Raw genomic sequence first — 24,626 nt, forward strand, 5'->3', positions numbered from 1 at the left:
TTACCCAAGGATATTACTGCCTTTTTATAGGTTTAGATTCATAGTTCTTCTGTGACTTGAGATCTGAGCCATTGCCTTCCCTCCTCCTCCTTCTCTTCCTCCTCCTTCTCCTTCCTTCTTCCTTCTTCCTTCTTCCTTCTTTCTTTCTTCTTCTTCTCCCCCCCCACCTTTTTTTTTTGTCTGCACAGCTCACTGTAGCCTTGACCTCTCAGGCTCAAGCCTTCCACTTCAGCCTCCTGAGTAGCTAGGACCACAGGCATGCCCCACACCCAGCTGTTTTTTTTTTTTTTTTTTGATATTTAGTAGAGATGAGGTCTCTCTATGTTGCCCAGGCTTATCTTGAACTCCTGGGCTCAAGCAATCCTCCCACCTCAGCCTCCCAAAGTACTGGGATTACAGGTGTGAGCTGCTGTACCTGGCCTTTTTGTTGTTGTTATTGGTGATTTTTTTTTCTAGCCCAAGTCCAAGAATGATGGTATCTTTGTATTATTTGGGAGTAAAATGCAAAGCAATTTATTTTGTGCTACATGTTAAAGGTTAGTGGAGTCTGGTAGAGTATGTTACAGGTCCCTTTATTCCAAAATTATGAGAGGAAATTAGATAAAAATTCTGGAAAAACATACTTTTTAAAAAAGAATAGGCCGGGCACATTGGCTCATGCCTATAATCTCAGCACTTTGGGAGGCCAAGGTGGGTGGATCACTTGAGGTCAGGAGTTCGAGACCAGTCTGGCCAACATGGTGAAACCCCATCTCTACTAAAAGAATACAAAAAATTAGCGGGGTGTGGTGGTGCACGCCTCCCAGCTACTGGGGAGGCTGAGGCAGGAGAAAAGTTTGAGCCCAGGAGGTGGAAGTTCCAGTGAGCCAAGATCACGCCACTGCACTGCAGCCTGACCAACATGGGGAAACCCCGTCTCTACTAAAAATACAAAATTAGCTTGGCATGGTGGCGCATGCCTGTAATCCCGGCTACTTGGGAGGCTGAGGCAGGAGAATCACTTGAACCCAGTAAATGGAGGTTGTGGTCAGCCAAGATAGTGCCATTGCACTCCAGCCTTGGCAACAAGAGTGAAACTCCGTCTCAAAAAAAAAAAAAAAAAAATAGTAAACCAATTTATGTAGATTTCATCAATCTTTGTATGCATCTGTTTTTCTTCTTCTTTTTTTTAAAAGACAATGTCTTGCTGTTTTGCGCAGGCAGAGAAGTGCAGTGGTATGATCATAGCTTACTATAACCTTGACCTTCTGACCTCAAGTGATCCTCCTGGCTGTCTTCTGAGTAACTGGGACTACAAGCACACACCACCATGCCTGGCTAATTTAATTTTTAAATTTTTTTAGAGATAGGGTCTCACTGCATTGCCCAGGCTGGTCCTGAACTCCTGGCCTCAAGTGGTCCTCCCACCTTGATCTCCCAAAGTGCTGGGATTACAGGTGTGAGTCACTGTGCCCGGCCTCTTTTCTTTTCTTCTTCTTTTTTTTTAATGGTTATTTTTCTTAGCAGAGTTTCAGTGTTTTAGATGTAGGCCTTTTAGAAAACATAAGTATCAAAATTATGTTCACGTTTTAACATTGTATTATAGGTTTACTTAGGCCTCTTAATCGTTGTTACCATAACCTTTAGAATCAGACATTTTTCTGGAAAGACCAGTATGGGTCGGAAGAACCCGTATGATATGGATGCTGCTTACTGCTCAACGTTGGCAGCAGAAAAGCTCGTAAAGCAAACCAGGTAGATTTTCATTGGTTCATAGATAGGCAGTTCTTTTTTATGAATCAAAAATCAAAAGTGATTTTATTGAACCGCTGGCCTTTTTTTCTTTCATAGTCATTATCACAGGGCAAAACATAGACTTTGGAGCCAAACATCCAGATTCCAGTACCCTCTTTAATGTTTGTCAACTCATTTAAATACTTCAAACCTCATTTTCCTAGATGATAAAGTGGGGGTGATTTCATCTCAGGTAATATATTTATAAAGCAACTAGCACAGTTTCCAGGTATATTATAGGTAAGCAGTAAGTAATTTTCTTGACAGCTTTGATACAGTGGCCACAGAACTCTTCCTACCAGGTGCTATTATTCAGCCTTCAGGAGGTCCATGAACAGGAGTAATAGTACTGTTGTTGTTATTATTATTATTATTATTATTTTGAGAGGCAGTTTTGCTCTTGTTGCCCAGGCTGGAGTGCAATGGTGAGATCTCGGCTCGCTGCAATCTCCGCCTCCCAAGTTCAAGCAATTCTCCTGCCTTAGCCTCCTGAGTAGCTGGGATTATAGGCGACTGCCACCACGCCTGGCTAATTTTTATATTTTTAGTAGAGACAGGGTTTCACGGTCTCAAACTCCTGACCTCAGGTGATCCACCCACCTTGGCCTCGCAAAATTCTGGGATTATAGACCTGAGCCACCATACTTGGCCAGTAGTGTCAGTGTTTTTTAAATCAGAGTAAGGGCAGCTAGGTATGTTTTAGACTATGTCACACCTCTTTCTTCACTTCTTTTTTCACTTCTTTTTTTTTTTTTTTTTTTTTTAAGACAGAGTCTCACTCTGTCGCCCAGGCTGGATGGAGTACAGTGGCATAATATCGGCTTACTGCAACCTCTGCCTCCTGGTTTCAAGCAATTCTTGTGCCTCAGACTCCCAAGTAGCTGGGATTACAGGTGTGTGCCACCGCATCCGGTTAATTTTTATATTTTTAGTAGAGATGGGGTTTCACCATGTTGGCCAGGCTGATCTCGAACTCCTGGCCTCATGTGATTCACCTGCCTTGGCCTCCCAAAGTGCTGGGATTGTAAGTGTGAGCCACCATGCCTGGCTCTTGGTTCACTTGTTTGTTTAGGTAATAAAGTTTTGAGGGAGGATATTTATGCTTTAATGTTTAACTCTGAGCTTTATACAGAACTGTGAATTTGATAAATATTTGACTGACTGAGTGTGAATGCCACCAAGGAATGTGTTAATGTTACTTTCCTTATGCTAGTTTACAAAGAGTCAAAGTCTAAAATTTGTTTTAAATCTGTGAACATTATATCACAGGGGAGTGACCCATGCAATTTTTTGTATTATGTACCTATTGTTAGTTTTCTGTGGCTATCATAATGAATTACCACAAACTTAGCTTAAAACAACACACGTTTATTTTATCTTACTGTTCTATAAGTCAGAGGTCTGGCAAGAGTCTCACTGGGCTAAAATCAAGGTATCAGCAGGGCTGCATTCTTCTCTGGAGACTCTAGAGGAGAATCCATTTCCTTACTTTTTTCAGCTGCCAGTAGCTGTTTGCTTTCCTCGGCTCATAGACCCCTTCCATCTTCAAACCCAGCAATGAGTCTTTCTCACATTGCATCACTCTGATATTGACTCTTCTGCCTTCCTCTTCCACCTATGAGGACCTTGTGATTACTTTGGGCCCACCTTAATAATCCAGGATCATCTCTATTTTAAAGTCTTCTGACCAGCAACTTTAATTGCACCTACAATTTTGATTTATTTCCCTTGCCATGTAATGTGACACAGTCACAGGTTCTGGGGGCATAGACATCTCTAGGGGGCCATTAGTCTGCCTACCTCAGTATCCTATTAGGAAGGCATTTTTGAGCACATCCCCATGTGCTACTATTAATCCATAATTAAATATTAGTAAAAGTAACTTTCTCTTTTTATCAAAAATAAGTAAAAGTTTTAATTTTCTTCCCATACTCCAATGGATAACGCAGCTCATTACCCATTTTGGAGACTGCTGGCTAATAGTAGGTCCTAGGATAAGACCTGCCTTGGAATAAGAATTTCAACTTTTGGCCGGGTGCGGTGGCTCAAGCCTATAATCCCAGCACTTTGGGAGGCCGAGACGGGCGGATCACGAGGTCAGGAGATCGAGACCATCCTGGCTAACACGGTGAAACCCCGTCTCTACTAAAAAATAAAAAAAAAAACTAGCCGGGCGTGATGGCAGGCGCCTGTAGTCCCAGTTACTCGGGAGACTGAGGCAGGAGAATGGCTTAAACCCGGGAGGTGGAGCTTGCAGTGAGCTGAGAGATCTGGCCACTGCACTCCAGCCTGGGCAGCAGAGCCAGACTCCATCTCAAAAAAAAAAAAAAAAGGATTTCAATTTTGTCAGGACGCAATGTCTTCATGCCTGTGAAATCCCAGCAATTTGGGAGGCCGAGGCAGGCAGATTGCTTGAGCACAGAAGTTCAAGGCCAGCCTAGGTAACATGACAAAACCCCATCTCTACAAAAATACAAAAATAAGGCCTGCCACGGTGGCTCATGCCTATAATCCCAACACTTGGGGAGGCCAAGGCGGGCGGATCACCTGAGGTCAGGGATTTGAGACCACCTTGACCAACATGGAGAAACATCATCTCTGCTAAAAATACAAAAATTAGCTGGGCATGGTGGCACATGCCTATAATTCCAGCTACTTGGGAGGCTGAGGCAGGAGAATCGCTTGAACCCAGGAGGCAAAGGTTGCAGTGAGCCGAGATCGCGCCATTGCACTCTAGCCTGGGTAACAAGAGCAAAACTGCATCTCAAAAAAAATACAAAAATTAGCTGGGCATGGTGGCGTATGCCTGTAGTCCCAGCCACTTGGGAGGCTGAGGTGGGAGGATCGCTTGAGCCCAGGAGGTGGAGGCTGCAGTGAGCCAAGATCGTGCCTGGGCAAAAGATGGAGACTTTGTCTAAAAAAAAAAAGAATTTCAACTTTTATTTAAATTCAATGAATATTGAGCACTAACTATGAACAAGGCAATGTTTTAAGTATATGGAGAGACACAAAACTATGTGGTATATGTTGTCCAGGTGGACTAACTATTGGCTTAAAGACTTGTTTTTTTTTCATGTCCTAGTCCAATGAAGGTTGAGTGGAGGTGGAAGGGGAGCTCATTTTCACCTAGAACAGGGCCTTGGATTCCTCCACTGGATCTTCTGCATCTACTGGCAGATGAAGGAAGAAGGTGTGGAAGATGGTGTTGAGGTTTTATGGAACAGGCCTAGAAATGACATAATCATTTCTACCCATATACCACTGGCCAGAACTTAGTGTTACAGTCTTAACCAACTATAATGGACACTGGGAAATGTAATCTGCTTCGGGAGGAAAGGGAAGCAATTTGTTGAACAAGTAGCTATTCTCTTCCACACACAGGATCCCTGCCCTCAAAGGGTATTGTGGAAGAGGTAGACATTAGGTAAAACTTGATGTAGAAGGCAGGGCCTCATAAGTGCTCCAGTAGAGGTTTATTTTTATTTTTATTTTTACTTTTTTGAAATGGAGGCTTGCTCTGTCGCCCAGGCTGGAGTGCAGTGGCAAAATCTCGGCTCACTCCTGCCTCTGCCTTCTGAGTAAGTGGGACTACAGGTGCAGGCCACCACACCTGGCTAATTTTTTGTATTTTTGGTAGAGATTGGGTTTCGCCATGTTGGCCAGGCTGGTCTTAAACCCTTTTTTTTTTTTTTTCCTTTTTGTGGAGAACGGGGTCTCGCTATATTACCCAGGCAGGTCTCGAACTCCTGGGCTCAAGCTATCCTCCCACCTCTGCCTCCCTGAGAGCTGGGATTACAGGCGTGAGCCACCACGCCCGGCTGTCTTAAACCCTTGACCTCAAGTGATTCACCCACCTTGAGAAAGATTAATCTTGATTGGAAATATTTGAAATTACATTTCTGAGCTAGAGATTCTTATAACCAACTTCAAAGAGCTATTTTAAGAATTAAGTGACAGGCCAGGCACAGTGGCTCCCACCTGTAATCCCAGCCCTTTGGGAGGTTGAAACAGAAGAATTGCTTGAGACCAGGAGTTCAAGAGTAGCCTGGACAACATAAGGAAACCCCATCTCTACAAAATATTTAAAAATTAGCCAGGTGAGATGATGCATGCTTGTAGTTCCAGCTATTTTGGAGGCCAAGGTGTGAGCCCATGAGTTCAAGTCTGCAGTTAGCTATGATCACACCACTGCACTCCAGCCTGAGTGATAGAGCAAGACCGACCCTGTCTCTAAAAAACACAAAAAGAGTTAGGTGATTTAATATGTGGACGTGTCTGGCACACTAAATGCTATATAAATGTTTGGTGCTATTACTGTTGTTATTTGGAGATGTTCTTGAGCCAAGTTTTTAAGGATTCGTAGAGCTTTGAAAAATGGATTCCAGACAGAGAGACTCATTCTCGCAACAATATGGAAGTGGGAGGATTCAGGACATATTTAGAGGTGCAGGTTATATAACCGAAACATAGGGAAGGCAGGTGGTGCCTGTGGCCTCAGAGCCTGCAGGCGTTGCTAGCTCTGGGTCCAGGCTGGAAAAATAAAAATTTTATAAAATGTAAAATAAAAAGAAAAGAGAGAGAATGCAGGTGGATGTAACAGGAGATAAAGCAAGAGAGGTTTGGATCAGATCATTCAGACCTTTGAATAACATGGTAAGGAATTTGGACTTTAATCGGGATCTGTAAGCTGCCACAAAAGCTTTTTGAGTAACAAACAGTTTCTCAAGGGAAGAGATTGTGTCTTGCTCATCTTTATATACTTTTTATAACTATATGGAGAGGTAATATAGCATTGTGATTAAGAACCCAGACTCTATAATCAACTGTTTAGGTTTGACTCCTGGCTCTGCCTTTTATTAGCTGTATAACTTGGGGCAAGTTACTTAATCTCTGTGTCTCAGTTTCTTTATTGGTATGATTGGAATAATAAAAGTACTACTTCATTGGATTATTATGAGGATTAAATGATTTCATATAAGGTAAGGTGCTTAGAACAGTGGCTGCATAGTAAGTGCTCATTAAGAGTTAGGTGAGCCAGGCGCGGTGGCTCAAGCCTGTAATCCCAGCACTTTGGGAGGCCCAGACGGGCGGATCACGAGGTCAGGAGATCGAGACCATCCTGGCTAACATGGTGAAACCCCGTCTCTACTAAAAAATACAAAAAACTAGCCAGGCGAGGTGGCGGGCGCCTGTAGTCCCAGCTACTCGGGAGGCTGAGGCAGGAGAATGGTGTGAACCAGGGAGGCGGAGCTTGCAGTGAGCTGAGATCCGGCCACTGCACTCCAGCCTGGGCAACAGAGCGAGACTCCGTCTCAAAAAAAAAAAAAAAAAAAAGAGTTAGGTGATACCAGGCTGGGTGTGGTGGCTCACGCCTGTAATCCCAGCACTTCAGGAGGCCGAGGACAGCGAATCACTTGAGGTCAGGAGTTTGAGACCAACCTGGCCAAAATGGTGAAACCCTGTCTCTAATAAAAATACAAAAATTAGTCAGGCTTGGTGGTGCACGCTTGTAATCCCAGCTGCTCTGGAGGCTGACGCAGGAGAATCCTCTGAACCTGGAAGGTGGAGGTTGCAGTGAGCCAAGATTGTGCCACTGCACTCCAACCTGGGCAACACAGCAACAGAGTGAGACTCTATCTCAAAAAAAAAAAAAAAAAAAAAAAAAGTTAGCTGTTCCCAGGCTGGGCGTGGTGGCTCACGCCTGTAATCCCAACATTTTGGGAGGCCGAGGCAAGTGGATTACCTGAGATCAGGAATTTGAGACCAGCCTGGCCAACATGGCAAAAACCTGTCTTTACTAAAGTTATAAAAATTAGCCAGGCATGGTGGCAGGCGCCTATAATCCCAGCTACTCGGAAGGCTGAGGCAGGAGAATTGCTTGAACCTGGGAGGCAGAGGTTGCAGTGAGCTGAGATTGAGCCACTGCACTCCAACCTGGGCAACAGAGTGAGACTCTATCTCAGAAAAAAAAGAGTTACCTGATACCATCATCATTATCATCGGTGCCAGTTCCTGGCACATAATAGGCACTGAAAAAATTTTGAGTTGTGTTTTAAATTTACCCAGTGAAGGCTGGGCACAGTGGCTCACACCTGTAATCCCTGTACTTTGGGAGGCCGAGGTGGGCGGATCACTTGAGGTCAGGAGTTCAAGACCAGCCTGGCCAACATGGTGAAATCCTGTCTCTACTAAAAATACAAAAATTAGCCGGGTATGAGGGCACACACCTGTAATTCTAGCTACTTGGGAGGCTGAGGTGGGAGAATCACTTGAACACGGAGGTGAAATAGCGCTGCTGCACTCTAGCCTGGGTGACAGAGCAAGACCCAGTCTCAAAATAAAAATAAATAAATAAAAATAAATTTGCCCAGTGAAGAATCACTTGATCCCAGGAATTTAAGGCTGCAGTGAGCTATGATGGTGCCACTGCTCTCCAGCACAGTTGACCGAGTTAGATCTTGCCTTAAAACAAAAACAAAAACCATAATTTCCACAGCAAGTGTTTTTTTATTTATTTTTAGCCTCCTTCAGAGAAAGACTAAGAAGTGTTTATATATTGCCATATGCCAGGCAAGAGAATGACATCTTGCTGTTAAGAAGCTTGTGGTCTAGTAAAAAAGTTATAAGGCATGTGATAAGACATAGTTAAAGGTTGGAAATGATGCTATAGGAAGGTGATATAGGCTGGGCATAGTGGCTCACACCTGTAATCCTAGCATGTTTGGGAGGGTGAGGCAGAAAGGTTGTTTGAGCACAGGAGTTCAAGGTTGCAGTGAGCTGTAATTGCAACACTGCACTTCTGCCTGGGTGACAGAGTGAGACCTTGTCTCAAAAAAAAAAAAAAAAGGAGTGTAAATGGGTGCCTTGGTAGTTGAAGAACATGGGAAGGAAGTATTTGAACTGGTATTTGAGGATGAGTAGACTCTAACTACAGTCATGCACTGCATAAGATATTTTGGTTAACAGCAGACCGCATACATGATGGTGTTTCCATGAGATTATAATACCATATTTTTGCTATACCTTTTCTATGTTTAGATGTGTTAAGATACACAAATACTTACAATTTTGTTGCAGTTGCCTACAGTATTCAGTACAGTAATATGCTGTACAGGCTTGTAACCTAGGATCAATAGACTCTACCGTATAGCCTGAGGGTATTGTAGGCTATACCATCCAGGTTTATGTAAGTACACTCTATGATTATGCAACCACAAAATCACCTAAGAATGCATTTCTCAGAATGTGTCCCCATCATTAAGTGAGGTATGTGGAAATGAAGAGAGGGACATTTTAGGTAGTGGGAACAGTCTGAGAAAAGGCAAAGATGTGGAAAAGCTTAATAATGACACTTTATGGGGAATGGTAAATCATGCTATGGAAAAGACTCTAGTCTCTAGACAGAGTCTAGTTTACCAGTAGTATCAGAGTTAAGAGTTCCCTGTTGGGGCCAGGTGCAGTGGCTAATGCCTGTAATCTCACCCTTTTGGGAGGCCAAGATGGGCGGATCAGTTGAGGTCAGGAGTTTGAGACCAGCCTGGTCAATATGGTAAAACCCCATCTCTACTAAAAATACAAAAATTAGCTGGGTGTGGTGGCGGGCGCCTGTAATCCCAGCTACTCAGGAGGCTGAGGCAGGAGAATCTCTTGAACCCAGGAGGCAGAGGTGCAGTGAGCCAAAATCGAACCATTGCACTACAGTGTGGGTAACAGAGTGAGGCTCTGTCTCAAAAAAAAAAAAAAAAAAAAAAGAGTTTCCTGTTGGTCTTACTATCTTTAGAGCAGTGATAAACAGTCCTTTGTTTAGACAAGGCCTTGCTACTCACTACATGTAGTCGGTAGACCAAGCGACATCAGTATCACCTGGAAGTTTAGAAATTCAGATTCTTGGGCCCATCCCTGACCTACAGAATGTGAGTCTGCATTTTGACAAGATCCCTCATGGGTTTGTTTCACAGTGGTCTAAAGTACAAAAGCAATCCTTGGCCTACTGTGGTGGCTTACTTTGGGAAGCCAAGGCAGGAAGATCACTTGAGGCTAGGAACTTAAGACCAGCCTAGGCAACATAGTGAGACTCTGTCTCTACCAAAAAAAAATAGCCAGCTGTGGTGGTGTGTGCCTGTAGTCCCAGCTACTCAGGAGGCTGAGACAGGACAATCGCTTGAGCCCAGGAGGTTGAGGCTGCAGTGAGCTTATGATCACACCATTGCACCATGCCACTGCACTCTAGCCTGGGCGACAGAGCAAGACCTTGTCTCAAAAAAAAAGTAACCCTCCTTCTCAACATGAATCTGTATGTCATATGAAACTAAAAATAACAAAGTTGAGTAATCACTTGCTCTCAGAGCACATGCAGTAAGAAAGTACCCCCCTTTCTGAGTTAAGTAATTCTAACTGGTATGATTTGGAGTGGGATATGGGGATAGGGGAATAAAAATCATTCAGAATATAAATTTTTAAGGTCTTATCTTGTGACATGACAATGATTTGAGGCTTCATTTCGATTTTTGATATAGTTAGCAATAAAAACTTAAGTGAAAACTTATTGTTGATGTTACGTTCTTTTCTAGACACATGTCACTTCCCTGTCAAGGATGAGTAATAGTTCCTCTTTATAGTATATATTTTTATAACATTTAATAGCTCTATTAAAGCTCTTCTTCTTTTTTTTTTTTTTTTTTTTTGAGACGGAGTCTCGCTGTCATCCAGGCTGAAGTGCAGTGGCATGATCTTAGCTCACTGCAACCTCCACCTCCCGGGTTCAAGTGATTCTCCTGTCTCAGCCTCTCGAGTAGCTGGGACTACAGGCACCCACCACCACGCCTGGCTAATTTTTGTATTTTTAGTAGAGATAGGGTTTCACCATGTTGGCCAGGATGGTCTTGATCTCTTGACCTCGTGATCCGCCCACCTTGGCCTCCCAAAGTGCTGGGATTACAGGTGTGAGCCACCATGCCCGACCGCTCTTTTTCCAATATAAAGCTAATGCATGTCTCAGCTTGCCAGCTCTGTGACACCATTTTGGATGTGGTGGTGGTGGTGGTGGTTTTCTGTTAGGAATGAGTCGGGAGAGGTCAGGCAGTAAAGTTGCACATAGAAGTAGAATTATGTGACACAACTGTGATACGGTTATTTGAGTAGAGGGTGGGAAGAAAGCAGACAGAAAACTGTCCTATGAAGCCAGTGCCTGCCTGGATGTGCTGTGAATCCCTGTAGATGGCATGGTCAAAATGATAGTGGGCCCGGGAGGAAGAAAAGCAAGGGTGTGTCACATCCAAACCAGGTCTTTTCAGCTTCTAGAAAAACCCATGATTTAAAAATGTAGCCATTGTTTTTCTAGTAGAACCCTATTGCCTGACTTCTTTATAAATATTTGATTAAAGAAAATCAAATACCTCTTGGCTTTACTGCCTTGTACCTGCCTCTAATGTTCTTCATTGTAACACGAGTTTACATTGTGAAGTTAATTTGGTGATTATTGCTTCTTCATTCAATAAATATGTGTTTAGCAACTTGTGTACAAACCATTTTGTGTGAGACATTGTATATAGAAACAAATGAGACAAGATCTGTACTCTTAAAAGCCTTGGCCCAGCATGATGGCTCATGCCTGTAATCCTAGCACTTTGGGAGGCCGAGGTGGGAGGATCACTTGAGCCCAGGAATTTGAGACCAGCCTGGGCAACATAGCAATACCCCATGTCTAAAAAATAAATTTCTTTTAAAAATATTCTTTTTTTTTTTTGAGACAGAGTTTCACTCTTGTTGCCCAGGCTGGAGTGCAATGGCATGCTCTCGGCTCACCACAACCTCCACCTCCTGGGTTCAAGCAATTCTCCTGCCTCAGCCTCCCGAGTATCCGGGATTACAGGCATGTGCCACCATACCTGGCTAATTTTGTATTTTTAGTAGAGACGGGGTTTTCCATGTTGGTCAGGCTGGTCTCAAACTCCCGACCTGAGGTGATCCACCTGCCTCTGCCTCCCAAAGTGCTGGGATTACAGACATGAGCCACCATGCCCGGCTAAAAAATATTCACATAGGCTGGGCACGGTGGCTTACACCTTTAATCCCAACACTTTGGGAGGCTGAGGTGGGCGGATCACCTGAAGTGGGTGAATCACCTGAGGTGAGGAGTTTAAGACCAGCCTGGCCAACGTGGTGAAGCCCTGTCTGTACTAAAAATACAAACATTATCTGGGTGTGGTGGCAGTTGCCTATAATCTCAGCTACTCAGGAGGCTGAGGCAGGAGAATTGCTTGAACCTGGGAGGCGGAGGTTGCAGTACGGCAAGATTGCACCACTGCACTCCAGCCTGGGTGACAGAGCGAGACTCCATCTCAATCATTCAATCGGTCAATACCTTAGATTCCAGTCTGGGGAAGGAGTCAGAAATGTTAGAGTAGCAAGAATAGCTAACATTTTCTAGTGCTTATTATGTTCCAGGAGCCCAAGTTATCTCATTTTATCTTCACAATAACCATGTGGGTTAGGTAATATTAATATTTACATTTTGCATGTGAAGAAACTGAAGTGCAGAGAGGTCATCAGTAAATGGTAGAGCCAGGATTCAACTCAAAGCAGTCTAAATCAAGATCCAGACAACTTAATACTAATTAGCAGTCATTCAAGGTAGGGTGAAAAGTGCTAGTTGTACTGTGGGAGGTAGGGAGAGACAAAAGAGAGAGAGAAGGGATTAATGCTAAGGGCATTCGGGAGATCCTTTGTATAGCAGATGAAATTTTAGCTGATCTTGGATGATTTTCAGTAAGTATAGTATTCCAATTCAAGGAAGGAACTTCAACCAGGTTTCCAAGTCATAAAAATCATTCATGCCATTTAATAAATCTTTACTGAGAACTAGCTTACTGTGTGCTAGACACTATACTAGGTAGTAGAAATGCAGAGATAAATGAAGCTCTGAATTTTCCATAGTGAGAAAAGTTACAAGAGTGATATGGGGCCAACGCAGGAGGATTGCTTGATGCAAGGAGTTCAAGACCAACCTGGATAACAGCAAGACCCCATCTCTATTTTAAAAATTAAAAAATTAACTCGGTGTGGTGATGTGTGCCTGTAGTCTTAGCTACTCAGGAGGCTGAGGTGGGAGGATCACGTGAGACAATGAGGTTGAGGTTGCAGCGAGCTATAATCACACTGTTGTACTCCAGCCTGGACAACAAAGCAAGACCCTGTCTCAAAAAAAAAGAGCCGGGCACAGTGGCTCACACCTGTAATCCCAGCACTTTGGGAGGCCAAGGTGGGCGGATCATGAGGTCAGGAGATCAAGACTATCCTGGATAACACGGTGAAACCCCATCTCTACTAAAAATACAAAAATTAGCTGGGTGTGGTGGCACGCGTCTGTAGTCCAGCTACTCGGGAGGCTGAGGCAGGAGAATTGCTTGGACCCAGGAGGCAGAGGTTGCAGTGAGCCGAGATCACGTCATTGCACACCAGCCTGGGCGACAGAGGGAGAATCCGTCTCAAAAAACAAAACAACAGCAACAACAACAAAAAACTCTCAAAGGAGTGATGTGGGAATAAGGCAGATTAAAATGAATTTAGGAATCAGTGAAGATTAAAGAAATGTAGCTAGAGACTGGGTGCAATGGCTCACACCTGTAAGCTCAGCACTTTAGGAAGCTGAGGTGGGAGAATTTCTTGAGACCAGGAGTTCCAGACCAGCCTAGGCAACATAATGAGACCCTATCACTATAATAATAATAATAATAACAATAATAATAATACCAAAATTAGCCAGGCGTGGTGGTGCACACCTATAGTCCTAGCTGCTCATGAGGCTGAGGTGGGAGGATTGCTTAAGCCCAGGAATTCAAGGTTGCAATGAGCAGATCACACCACTGTACTCCAGCCTGGGCAACAAAGTAAGACTCTTTTTAAAGAAAAAAAAGAAAGAAACCTAGAAACATAGATAGAGAATGTAACCTATTCTTAAAGTTTGGTAACAATTTAAAAAAGTGAATTAGATTCATATTTTAGCGAGTGGACAAGGGAAGATTTTTATTTGTATTTTTTAGACAGAGTCTCATTCTGTCATCCAGGCTGGAGTGCAGTGGCACGATCTTGGCTCACTGCGACTTCTGCCTCCCTGGCTCAAGTGATCCTCCTGCCTCAGCCTACTGAGTAGCTGGGACCACAGGTATGCCACCATGCCTGGCTAATTTTTGTATTTTTTGTATAAAAAATACAATTATTATTTTGTGTTTTTTGTAAAGATTCTATTTCGCCATATTCCCCAGGCTGGTCTCAATCTCCTGGGCTCAAGAGATCTGCCCGCCTTGGCCTCCCAAAGTGCCAGGATTACAGGTGTGAGCCACTGTGCCTGGTGGAGGAATTTTTTTTTTTTTTTTGAGACGGAGTCTTGCTCTGTCGCCCAGGCTGGAGTGCTGTGGCGCAATCTTGGCTCACTGCAAGCTCCGCCTCCCAGGTTCACGCCATTCTCCTGCCTCAGCCTCCAGAGTAGCTGGGACTACAGGCTCCCGCCACCACGCCCGGCTAATTTTTTGTATTTTTAGTAGAGACGGGGTTTCACCATGTTATCCAGGATGGTCTCGATCTCTTGACCTTGTGATCCGCCCGCCTCGGCCTCCCAAAGTGCTGGGATTACAGGTGAGCCACCGCCCCCAGCCGGAATAATTTTTTAAGATGAGGGAAATTTAAGTATATATTTGTAGGTTAGGATCATAGAACCCAGAGGAAAAGGACAGATGGGTGAAAAATAAGGCTCATGGGAAAATGTAAAGTTTCAAAGATAAGTTGGAGTGGATCATGGGAAGTTTTAATGTTATTCTGTAGGCAGAAGGGGATCATTGAAGTGTTATTAACAAGAGTGACATATTTTATGTTTTGAAAAGGTAACTCTCATAGCCATGTAAAGGATGATGTAATTTAGGATTGTTAATAATGATAAAATAAAAACCACTGACCTTTATTTGAGCATGCACTAGGCATTGCTAAACAGTATACTTGAAAATATCCCATTTAATTATCATAACAGCCTTTTAAGGTAATGTTATTTTTCTGTCCATTTTCATAGATGAGGAAATTGTGATTTATAAAGATTAGGTAACTTTCTTTTTTTTTTTTTTTTTTTTTGAGACGGAGTCTCGCTCTGCCGCCCAGGCTGGAGTGCAGTTGCCGGATCTCAGCTCACTGCAAGCTCCGCCTCCCAGGTTTACGCCATTCTCCTGCCTCAGCCTCCCGAGTAGCTGGGACTACAGGCGCCGCCACCTCGCCCGGCTAGTTTTTGTATTTTTTAGTAGAGACGGGGTTTCACTGTGTTCACCAGGATGGTCTCGAACTCCTGACCTCGTGATCCGCCCGTCTCGGCCTCCCAAAGTGCTGGGATTACAGACTTGAGCCACTGCGCCCGGCCAAGATTAGGTAACTTTCTTAATGTCTCCCAGGTGGAAATGGATAGATATCCCTGTGTTCTAGAGCAAGGGTCAATGCCTTAGTGTTTTCTATTGCTTAGAATACCAGAAACTGGGCAATTTATAAAGAAGAGGAAACTATTTCTTACATTTATGGAGTCTGAGAAGTCCAGGGTTGAGGGGCCACATCTGGTGAGAGCCTTCTTGCTGGTGGGGACTCTCTGCAGTGTCCCGAAGTGGCTCAGAGCATCACTTGGCAAAGGGGCTGAGTATGCCAACTCAAGTCTCTCTTCCTTTTTTTTTTGTTGGAGACAGGTCTTACCCTGTCACCCAGGCTGAAGTACAGTGGCATGATCTTAGTTCACTGCAGCCTCAACTTCCTGGGCTCAAGTGGTCCTCCCGCCTCAGCCTCCTGAGTAACTGAGACCACAAAAGTGTGCCACCACACCAAGCTAACATATGTATATGACAAAGTCTCAGGTCTCCCTATATTGCCCAGGCTAGTCTTGAACTCCTGTGTTCAAGCAACCCTCCTGCCTTGACCACTCAAAGTGTTGGGATTATATGCATGAGCCACTGTGCCCAGTCTCTTCCTCCTCTTATACAGCTACCAGACTCATTCCTGCAGTAATCCATTAATCCATGAATGGATTAGGCAGAGCCCTCATGACCCAATCACATCTTAAAAGCCATACCTCTCAATACTGTCACACTGGGAATTAAGTTTCACTATGAGTTTTGGAGTGAGCAAACATTCAAACCATTGTAGTCAGTAGACTTTTTCTAAAAAGGGCTACATAGTAAATATTTTAGTCTTTACATAAAGTCTCTGTCACAACTATTCAACTCTGCCATTGTAACATCAAAGAAGCCATAGATAATACCATAAGTATGCTCTAGTAAAACTTAATTGATAAAAACAGGTAGTAGTTGGCCATAGTTAGCCAACTCCTGCTAGTACCCATCATAGTTTGGAAAGCCTTAATCAAACAGGAAATGTAGCTTATCATATTTTACTTTAACTGTTTTTGTTATAGTGAGATAATGGGAATAGAATTATTCCTAGGCAGGGATATCATTTAATTTCAGAGAAGCAGTCTTTATAAAAGAGGCTAGTCTAGAAATAGCAGTTCATGTATACAATTTAACCACATTCTGCATAATTTATCTTTTTGTTATAATTGCCCTCCAACAGAATGACCCTAGAATGAAGGTTTTTATTTACTCTCTGTCCTTAATACTTTCAACATAGCAGTCATTCAATAAATAATTGTTTAATAAATTAATGGCATACCCTCATAATTCTAGTGATTGGGGAGTTGTATGAACATTTAGAGAAAAATGGCCTATCTTATTTTATTTTTATTATTAATTAATGTATTTATTTTTGAGACAGAGTTTCACTCTTGTTGCCCAGGCTGGAGTGCGATGGCATGATCTCGGCTCACTGCAACCTCCACCTCCTGGGTTCAAGTGATTTTCCTGCCTCAGCCTCCTGAGTAGCTGGGACTACAGGCACCTGCCACCATGCCCAGCTAACTTTTGTATTTTTAGTAGAGACAGGGTTTCACCATTTTGGCCAGGGTGGTCTTGAACTCCTGACCTCAGGTCATCCACCCCCCTTGGCCTCCCAAAGTGGTGGGATATTTCCATATTAGTTGAAATGTGGAAGCAGCATGTTTTAAAAACTCTGCTGTGATATTACAGCCAACCAGGCATTCTCCTTTGTTTCTTCTCACTCAGCAATCATTTACTGAATTTGCTTACTCTTTGTTTACTAGGTGGTGTTAGGTTCTGTGAACACAGGGAAGAATATGACATAGACCCTGTCTTCCTGGAAATTTTATCGTCCTTTCTAACACAGTCACTGCTGTGCCTTGCACTCTGCTTGTAGTCAGTCTCTTCCCATTCCTTTGCTCTTCTAAACTAGGACTTACTTGGGACTTGGGTATTGTTAATGGCTTTAAGACATTTATCTTCTCCTACTTTGTGATCATTATCAGTTATACTCATTGATTTATGGTTTTTATTTAAAAATCATTTATATATATAAGTATAACCTGTTGGTTGAGAAAAACGTCAAATATCACTGAAGTATGTAAACTAAAAAGAAGTTAGTGACTTGTGTGTGTGTCTGTGTGTAAGCATGTAGTCATGTAATGGCAGAGCTGAAACCAGCATAAAACTTACTTCCGGCCGGGCGCGGTGGCTCAAGCCTGTAATCCCAGCACTTTGGGAGGCCGAGACGGGCGGATCACGAGGTCAGGAGATCGAGACCATCCTGGCGAACACTGTGAAACCCCGTCTCTACTAAAAAAATACAAAAAAACTAGCCGGGCGAGGTGGCGGGCGCCTGTAGTCCCAGCTACTCGGGAGGCTGAGGCAGGAGAATGGCGTGAACCCGGGAGGCGGAGCTTGCAGTGAGCTGAGATCCGGCCACTGCACTCCAGCCCCGGCGACAGAGTGAGACTCCGTCTCAAAAAAAAAAAAAAAAAAAAAAAAAAAACTTACTTCCATTTGGGGCTTTTTCCATTATACCATGCTGTTTTCAAGACTTACTACTCTCCTTCTTCCACCATTGCTTTTTACCACCAGGTCTTGCTACAACCAGATATTTCATGGTAAATTTAGAAATTTATCAGCCTGGCATATTAATAAAGAGTAAGAGTCTTATGCCAAATCTTAGGCAAAGGCATGAGAATGATATAATGAACCTTGAGGACCTGGGGGGAAAGGTTGGGAGAGGGACAAGGGATAGAAAACTACATATGGGGCCGGGAGCGGTGACTCATGTCTGTAATCCCATCACTTTGGGAGGCCGAGGCAGGTGGATCATAAGGTCAAGAGATTGAGACCATCCTGGCCAACATGGTGAAACCCCGTCTCTACTAAAAATACAAAAATTAGCTGGGTGTGGTGGCACGTGCCTGTAGTCCCAGCTACTCTGGAGGCTGAGGCAGGAGAATTGCTTGAACCCGGGAGGCGGAGATTGCAGTGAGCCAAGATCGTGCCACTGTACTCCAGCCTGGCAACAGAGCGAGACTCCATCTCAAAAAAGAGCAACAACAACAAAAAACTACATATGGGGTACAATGTATAATGCTCAGATGACAGGTGTTCCAAAATCCCAGAAATCACCTGTAAAAAAAACTTATCCATGTAACCAAAAACCACCTGTACCCCAAAAACTCTTGAAATACTTTTTTTAAAAAAAGATTAAGAGTCTACAGGGCTGTACAGGATAGCAGGGAGCTTCACAGGTTCTTTCCTCCTCCCCTCCCCCTCCTCTTCCCTCCCCTCCTCTTCCCTCCCCTCCTCTTTCCTTTCCTTTCTTTTTTTTCTTTTCTAGCTATCTTTTTTTTTTTTAGATGCAGTCTCCCTCTGTCACTCAGGCTGGAGTAGTGCAATCTTGGCTCACTGCAACCTCTGCCTCCAAGGTTCAAGAGATTCTCCTGCCTCAGCCTTCTGAGTAGCTCGGACTACAGGCGCATGCCACCACACCTGCCTAATTTTTGTATTTTTTAGTAGAGACGGGGTTTCACCATGTTGGCCAGAATGGTCTTGAACTCCTGACCTCAGGTGATCTGCGCACCTCTGCCTCCCAAAGTGCTGGGATTACAGATGTAAGCCACCGTGCCCCACACCCCACAGGTTGTTTCTAATGCATGGATAACTAACCTAATTTCTCTATATGACATTTATGTTTGTGTCCTTTTCACTTGTTAAATAATTCTGTTTTGTTCTTTAGGTTCATGGGTGTGTGTGTTCATCAAGGACAATTGCATGCACTTACAGAGGTAAGACATCAGTAAGTGTTGAAGTAACGTATTTGCCTTAGTTTCAGCATTTATAGTTCCACAGTAAGTGTTGCTTGCATATGTAAACAAAATGTATGTGCATTTCTGTTTATGCAAAAATGGTAGTGTTAATAATGCTTTCTTCTGTTGCCTGGGAACAATGGCAGTATTTCTTTATACATATATATATATATGCCTTAAGTTCTGGGGTACATGTGCAGAATGGGCAGTATTTCTTAATATCCTTGTATTCCCTCATAATACTTGGTGAATACTCTGAGAATATGAGTGCTCAAGTATTAAAGTATTAAATTGGCTCTTGCTGCCCAGGTATGACTCCCTCCTAAGCCAAGGGATGACAGCACTTGACTGCAAACTCTCTATGGCAACAAATTACCAGACCACCTGGTAATGTTTGGTGTCCGGATCTAGAATTCCACAGTCCCTGCTGTTATTTCCTGATTGGTCGTATTACTTGTTGGAATCAGTTTATATCTTCATTCTCATTTCATTTCCAGCCTCTGCTAGGCAGAATATGTGATAGTCATTATTCATCCTCTGAGGATCAGATAATTCTCTTTAGAGCAAATTCAGGTGCCGAGTTATCAGCTGCAGACCTTGCTTGGGTGCTCCTTGGAAACACAGATTCCTGGAATCTTCTAGGTTTAATAGGTTTGTATAGGGCCTATTACATCTATATTTTTAAGAGTTCCTCAGATTATTTCATGAGCATCTAGATTTGAGAATCTGTGTTCTAGATTCTTTTCACATTCCTCCTTGAGAAGCAATTACCAAAGTACAAAGTGAAGAAACATAGGAAGGAGAGTTGTTGAACAGAATTTGCAAGAGTGTTGGTTTTGTACTGGCTTGGTATCTGGTCTTAGTCCTTAATATCTTATGAAAGAGGATCCCATGTGCCTCAGTCTCTCTCTTCTCAGTTACTGAAGGCACTAGAATGTGGAATGTGTGCAGCTATGCCCTGTCTCTTAAATGGAAAGCCAAAGAAGGCAGAATGGTGAAGAGGTTAAGAGCATGGCCTCTGAAGTCTTGATTGCATAGGTTTGAATCTCTCTGTATCTCAAAGTTTCCATCTGTATAATGGGAATAATAATAATTAATGATAATGCCTGCCCCATGGAGTTTAGGTAAAGAAGAGGACCAAGAGCTGAGCCCTAGAGTATTTAAATTTTAAATGTCTAGGGAAGGCCGGGTGCTATAGCTCACACCGTAATTCCATTGCTTTGGGAGTCTGAGGTGAGAGGATTACCTGAGATCAGGATTTCAAGACCAACCTGGGCAATGTAGTGAGACTCTATCTCTAAAAAAAAAAAAATTAAAAATTAGCTGGGTGTGATGGCATGTACCTGTTGTCTTAGTTACTCAGGAGCCTGGGGCAGCAGGATTGCTTGAGCCCAAGAGTTTGAGGCTACAGGGAGCTGTGACTGTGCCACTGCACTTCAGCCTGGGCAACAGAGTGAGACCCTGTCTCTAGATAGATAGATAGATAGATAATAAATGAAAGTCTGGGGAGAAGGGCAGACTGAGAAGGAGCAGTTAGTGAGGTAGGTAGAAAACCAGAAGAGCATGTTGGTCTGCAATGGAAAGGAAAGAGTTTCAAGGAGGGAGTATTAATTGTGGCAAATGCTGTTGATATAATGTTGACCTCACAAGGATGTTGTGAGGATGAAATATAAAATACTTATTTAGTACAGTGCCTGGCATATAGAAATTATTTAATACATGTTAACTCTTTTAACTTTTATTAACAGTAACTAGTCCCTCTTCTGAACTCTGAATTGTTAATATTTTTCATTTTGTACTTAGTTTATACTGCTGTTAGTGTCATTAAATTAGACTTTTTACTGAAGTATAACATATCAGAAAAAGTATACATATGAAAAGTGCAGCTCACTAAATTTTTACAAATGAACACACTCATAACCAGCACCCCAGATCAAGAAACATTTCCCATGTATTTCTTTTCTTGGGAGTGAGTCTATAAATTCTTCAGAGATAAAGTTCTCCCCTTCCTTCTATCTACCAGAGTTCTGACGCTAATAAGCGTAAAAGTATTTGTTGCATTCCCTGCATATGTGATTGTTCTCTGAAATGTGAATTCATTGAAAGGGCTGGTATGTTAGTTTTGCTGACAGAGAAGAACATCCTTTAAAATCTGTGTTAAGTTGCATGTTTTAAAGCAGGATGTGGTGGAAATAACAGTAATGGGTGATAATGCAATATTCTCTTGGCCATGTTGCACTTAATCTGCTGCTTGCTAGCTTGTTTATAGCCATATACAACATACAATGTATACTTTATGAAAGAGTATTTATTGCCAGTCTTTCCAGAAGCATTAATGAGATTTTGACATAACTTATGATATTAGTAATTTTTAATATGATGTTAATAGACTGATGGTGATGAAGCCCAAATAGCCAAATGCTCTTGGTTATTTTTAGAAGGGGATCAGCAAAGGCCTTGATGGCATAGGTCTTTGGAGACTTCTAGGTTTAATTGCCTTATAATTTGACTTGGCAGCACAACTATATGGTAAGGATCATAAAAAATAAATTATTAACAATATCTAGCACAGTCCTTGAAACTTAGATGGCATTCAGTAAATACTTTTCAGTTGGTGGAATGCTTGTCCTCCAAAGTAATGTGAGTACCATTCCTCATTCACATTTATTTGTCAATAATTACAGTAGACAAGGATAGCACTCATAAAACACATATAGATAGCACTATAAAACACTGACATTATTAGGAAAAATATTTCTCATATACATTAGTGATCTGGACTTTCCTGGGCTTGAACCATTTCCATGAGTCTTCTTTGTAACTGTAGACATTAATTGAACTTGGAACAGTCATACAGTTAGGTTTTTATTTTGTTTTTGTTTTTAACCTACCTGTAGTAAGGATAGACTCAAGATTTTATTTTTTTTGAGACGGAGTTTCACTTTTGTTGCCCTGGCTGGAGTGCAATGGCCGGATCTCAGCTTACCGCAATCCACCTCCTAGGTTCAAGCGATTCTCCTGCCTCAGCCTCCTGAGTAGTCGGGATTACAGGCATGTGCCACCATGACCGGCTAATTTTGTATTTTTAGTAGAGACGGGGTTTCTCCATGTTGGTCAAATTGGTCTTGAACTCCTGACCTCAGGTGATCCGCCTGCATCGGCCTCCCAAATTGCTGGGATTACAGGCATGAGCCACCATGCCCGGCCAGCTGAATCAAGTTTTTAAGCAAACTAGTATTTGTTAAAGTGAAAGCGTAGGCTGGGCATAGTAGTTCATGCCTGTAATCCCAACACTTCCAGAGGCCAAAGTGGGCAGATGGCTTGAGCTCAGGAATTTGAGGCCAGCCTGGGCAACATGGCAAAAGCCTGTCTCTACAGAAAATACAAAAATTAGTCAGTTGTGGTAGCGTGCACCTGTAGTCCCAGCTATTGGAGAGGCTGAGATAGGAGGATCACCTGAGCCCAGGAGGTTGAGGCTGCAGTGAACCATAATTGCACTACTGTATTCCAACCTTGGTGACAGAGCAAGACCCTGTCTCAAAAAATATATAGTGAAAACGGTTTGGTGAAAGGTCACATGAAACCTTTTAAATTTAATGAGTTGAAATAAGAATCTGGATTGAGGCTGGGTGCAGTGGCTCATGCCTATAATCCCAACACTTTTAGGAGGTGGAGGCAGAAGGATTGCTTGAGGCCATGATTTTGAAACCAGTGTTGGCAAGGTAGTGAGACCCAGACTCTACAAAAAATTAAAAAATTGGCCAGATGTGGTGATACACACCTATAGTCTCAGCTACTTGGGAGGCTGAGACAGGATGATTGCTTGAGCCCAGGAGGTTGAAGGTTGACAGTGCAATGAACCATGATTGTACCACTGCACTCCAGCCTGAGCAACAGAGAGAGACCTCTAAAAAAAAAAAAAAAAAAAGAATAGGAATGTACCATAAGTATGTCTTTCATTCTGTCTTTCTTTCATAAGACCTAACCATGTCTTTCACTTAGTCACAAGTATCAGGGAAGTGTAAATCTTTGGTTTTTTTAGACAGAAAATAGAATTCTGTGTATTGGTTAGCTGTTGCCCTCCAGCCACAAAACCTCAAAAGCATACAATAAATGTTTATTTCTCGTACATTTCCAGGGTTAGCTGAACTGAGTGGGGCTAGATTGGGCAGTTGTGCTGATCTCACTTAGGCTCACGCATGCATCTGCAGGTCAGCTGGTGGTCTGCTCTAGGCTGGGATTTGCTGGGAAAGCTTTGCTCTAGCTCATCCTTCTGGGGCCAGTGCGCTAGACTCGACTTGTCCTTTTTAAGATGATACCAGAATAGCAAGAATATGCCAGTCCATTTGCAAAACTGCTTTTCATGACTCTCCTTTTGTTCAGATTTGCTTGGTCAACATCCCATTGGACAAAGCAAGTCACATGATTGAGTCCAGGGGTAGGAAATATGCTCTGCCCTTATCAGGAGTATGCTGCAAAGTTATGTGTCATAAGGTACAGATTCAGTAGGAGGTGAAGAATTGGAACCCTTGACAATCACCCATGCCCTATAAATATCCCAGTCAGCAGATCATAAGTATTTGTATTTTCTGCCCCATTGGAGGGTGAAGAATTTCTCCCATTTCTTAAACCGTAACAACTATTAGTTATTAAACTCCCACTATGGGCAGAATTCTATGGTTGATACTTTGTATTAACTATAATTCTCACAATGCTATAATCTTATTTCTTCCTTTTTGTGGATGAGAAAACTAAAACTTAGAGAAATTAAGTTACTTCCCCAAAGTAGGATTGCATCCAGGTTCATCTGACTTCAAAGTCTATTTCTATTACAACATGCTGTGCTTAACTGATTTTTATATTCCTCACTAAGTGTAAGCACAAGATCTTATATGTGTAGCATGCAGAGTGTTTGTAGAATTCAATTCACTTTTTATGTATTCTGGGTTATTTGGAAAAGATACTTCCTTTCTGGTCATTGGGTATATTAGAATATGTTTGGGAGCAAGTAACAGAAAAAAGTTAAATGGCCTTTAAACAACAAAAGGACTCATATAACTGGAATTTTAGCAGTTTATTAGATTACGTATTGATATAATTCAGTGGTTAAATTGGTGTTGTCCAGAGACCTTATTCTCTTTGCCCTGTCTTTATGTTGTCAATTTCATCCTAAAATAAAGATGTCTGTCACTCATAATCAAAAAGTAGCTGCCAAAAACTTACATGGTATATGTTTTCTCTTCTATATCCAAGATGAGTGGGAGGTTGGGATAGAGAGGAGAGAGGGAGAAAGAAAGAGAGGAGAGAAAGAGATGCCTCTGGGTAGATTGTGTGTCATTTCAAAGCGCTTTTTCCTTTTAATATTGTTAAGAAAGGCACAGAGAAGGAAATACCATCACAGTCAAGCCATTTGGGAACCTGTTAGTGCAGAACCTCTCAGTGACTAGAAGACTGGGGAATTGGGTAAGGTATATGGTTGTGGAGAGGGATCACTAATGGCAGTACTCTCTAATCAGGGGAGTCAGCATTTGAATTGCTTGGTGAGCAGGATGTTTTGGGGGTCTCGCCTTTTCTGCCATGAAGAAGACTATCTGGCCAGGTGCAGTGGCTCATGCCTGTAATCCCAGCACTTTGGGAG

The 24,626-nt window shown here is 42.7% G+C and overlaps 1 protein-coding gene across 3 annotated transcripts in view; it reads left to right on the forward strand.

Annotated features, from left to right (window-relative positions):
• Positions 1-24,626, forward strand: part of TESK2 (testis associated actin remodelling kinase 2) — a 160,082-nt gene that overhangs the window by 98,627 nt on the left and 36,829 nt on the right. For all 3 annotated transcript variants that reach the window (XM_033226622.1, XM_033226620.1, XM_033226623.1), the window contains one exon: positions 18,919-18,967. In XM_033226622.1, the coding sequence (XP_033082513.1) occupies positions 18,919-18,967 (49 nt within the window). The remainder of the gene's footprint in view (positions 1-18,918; positions 18,968-24,626) is intronic.

This window comes from Trachypithecus francoisi, unplaced genomic scaffold (genome assembly GCF_009764315.1).
Source record: "Trachypithecus francoisi isolate TF-2019V2 unplaced genomic scaffold, Tfra_2.0 Lachesis_group12, whole genome shotgun sequence".
Lineage (NCBI taxonomy): Eukaryota > Metazoa > Chordata > Mammalia > Primates > Cercopithecidae > Trachypithecus > Trachypithecus francoisi.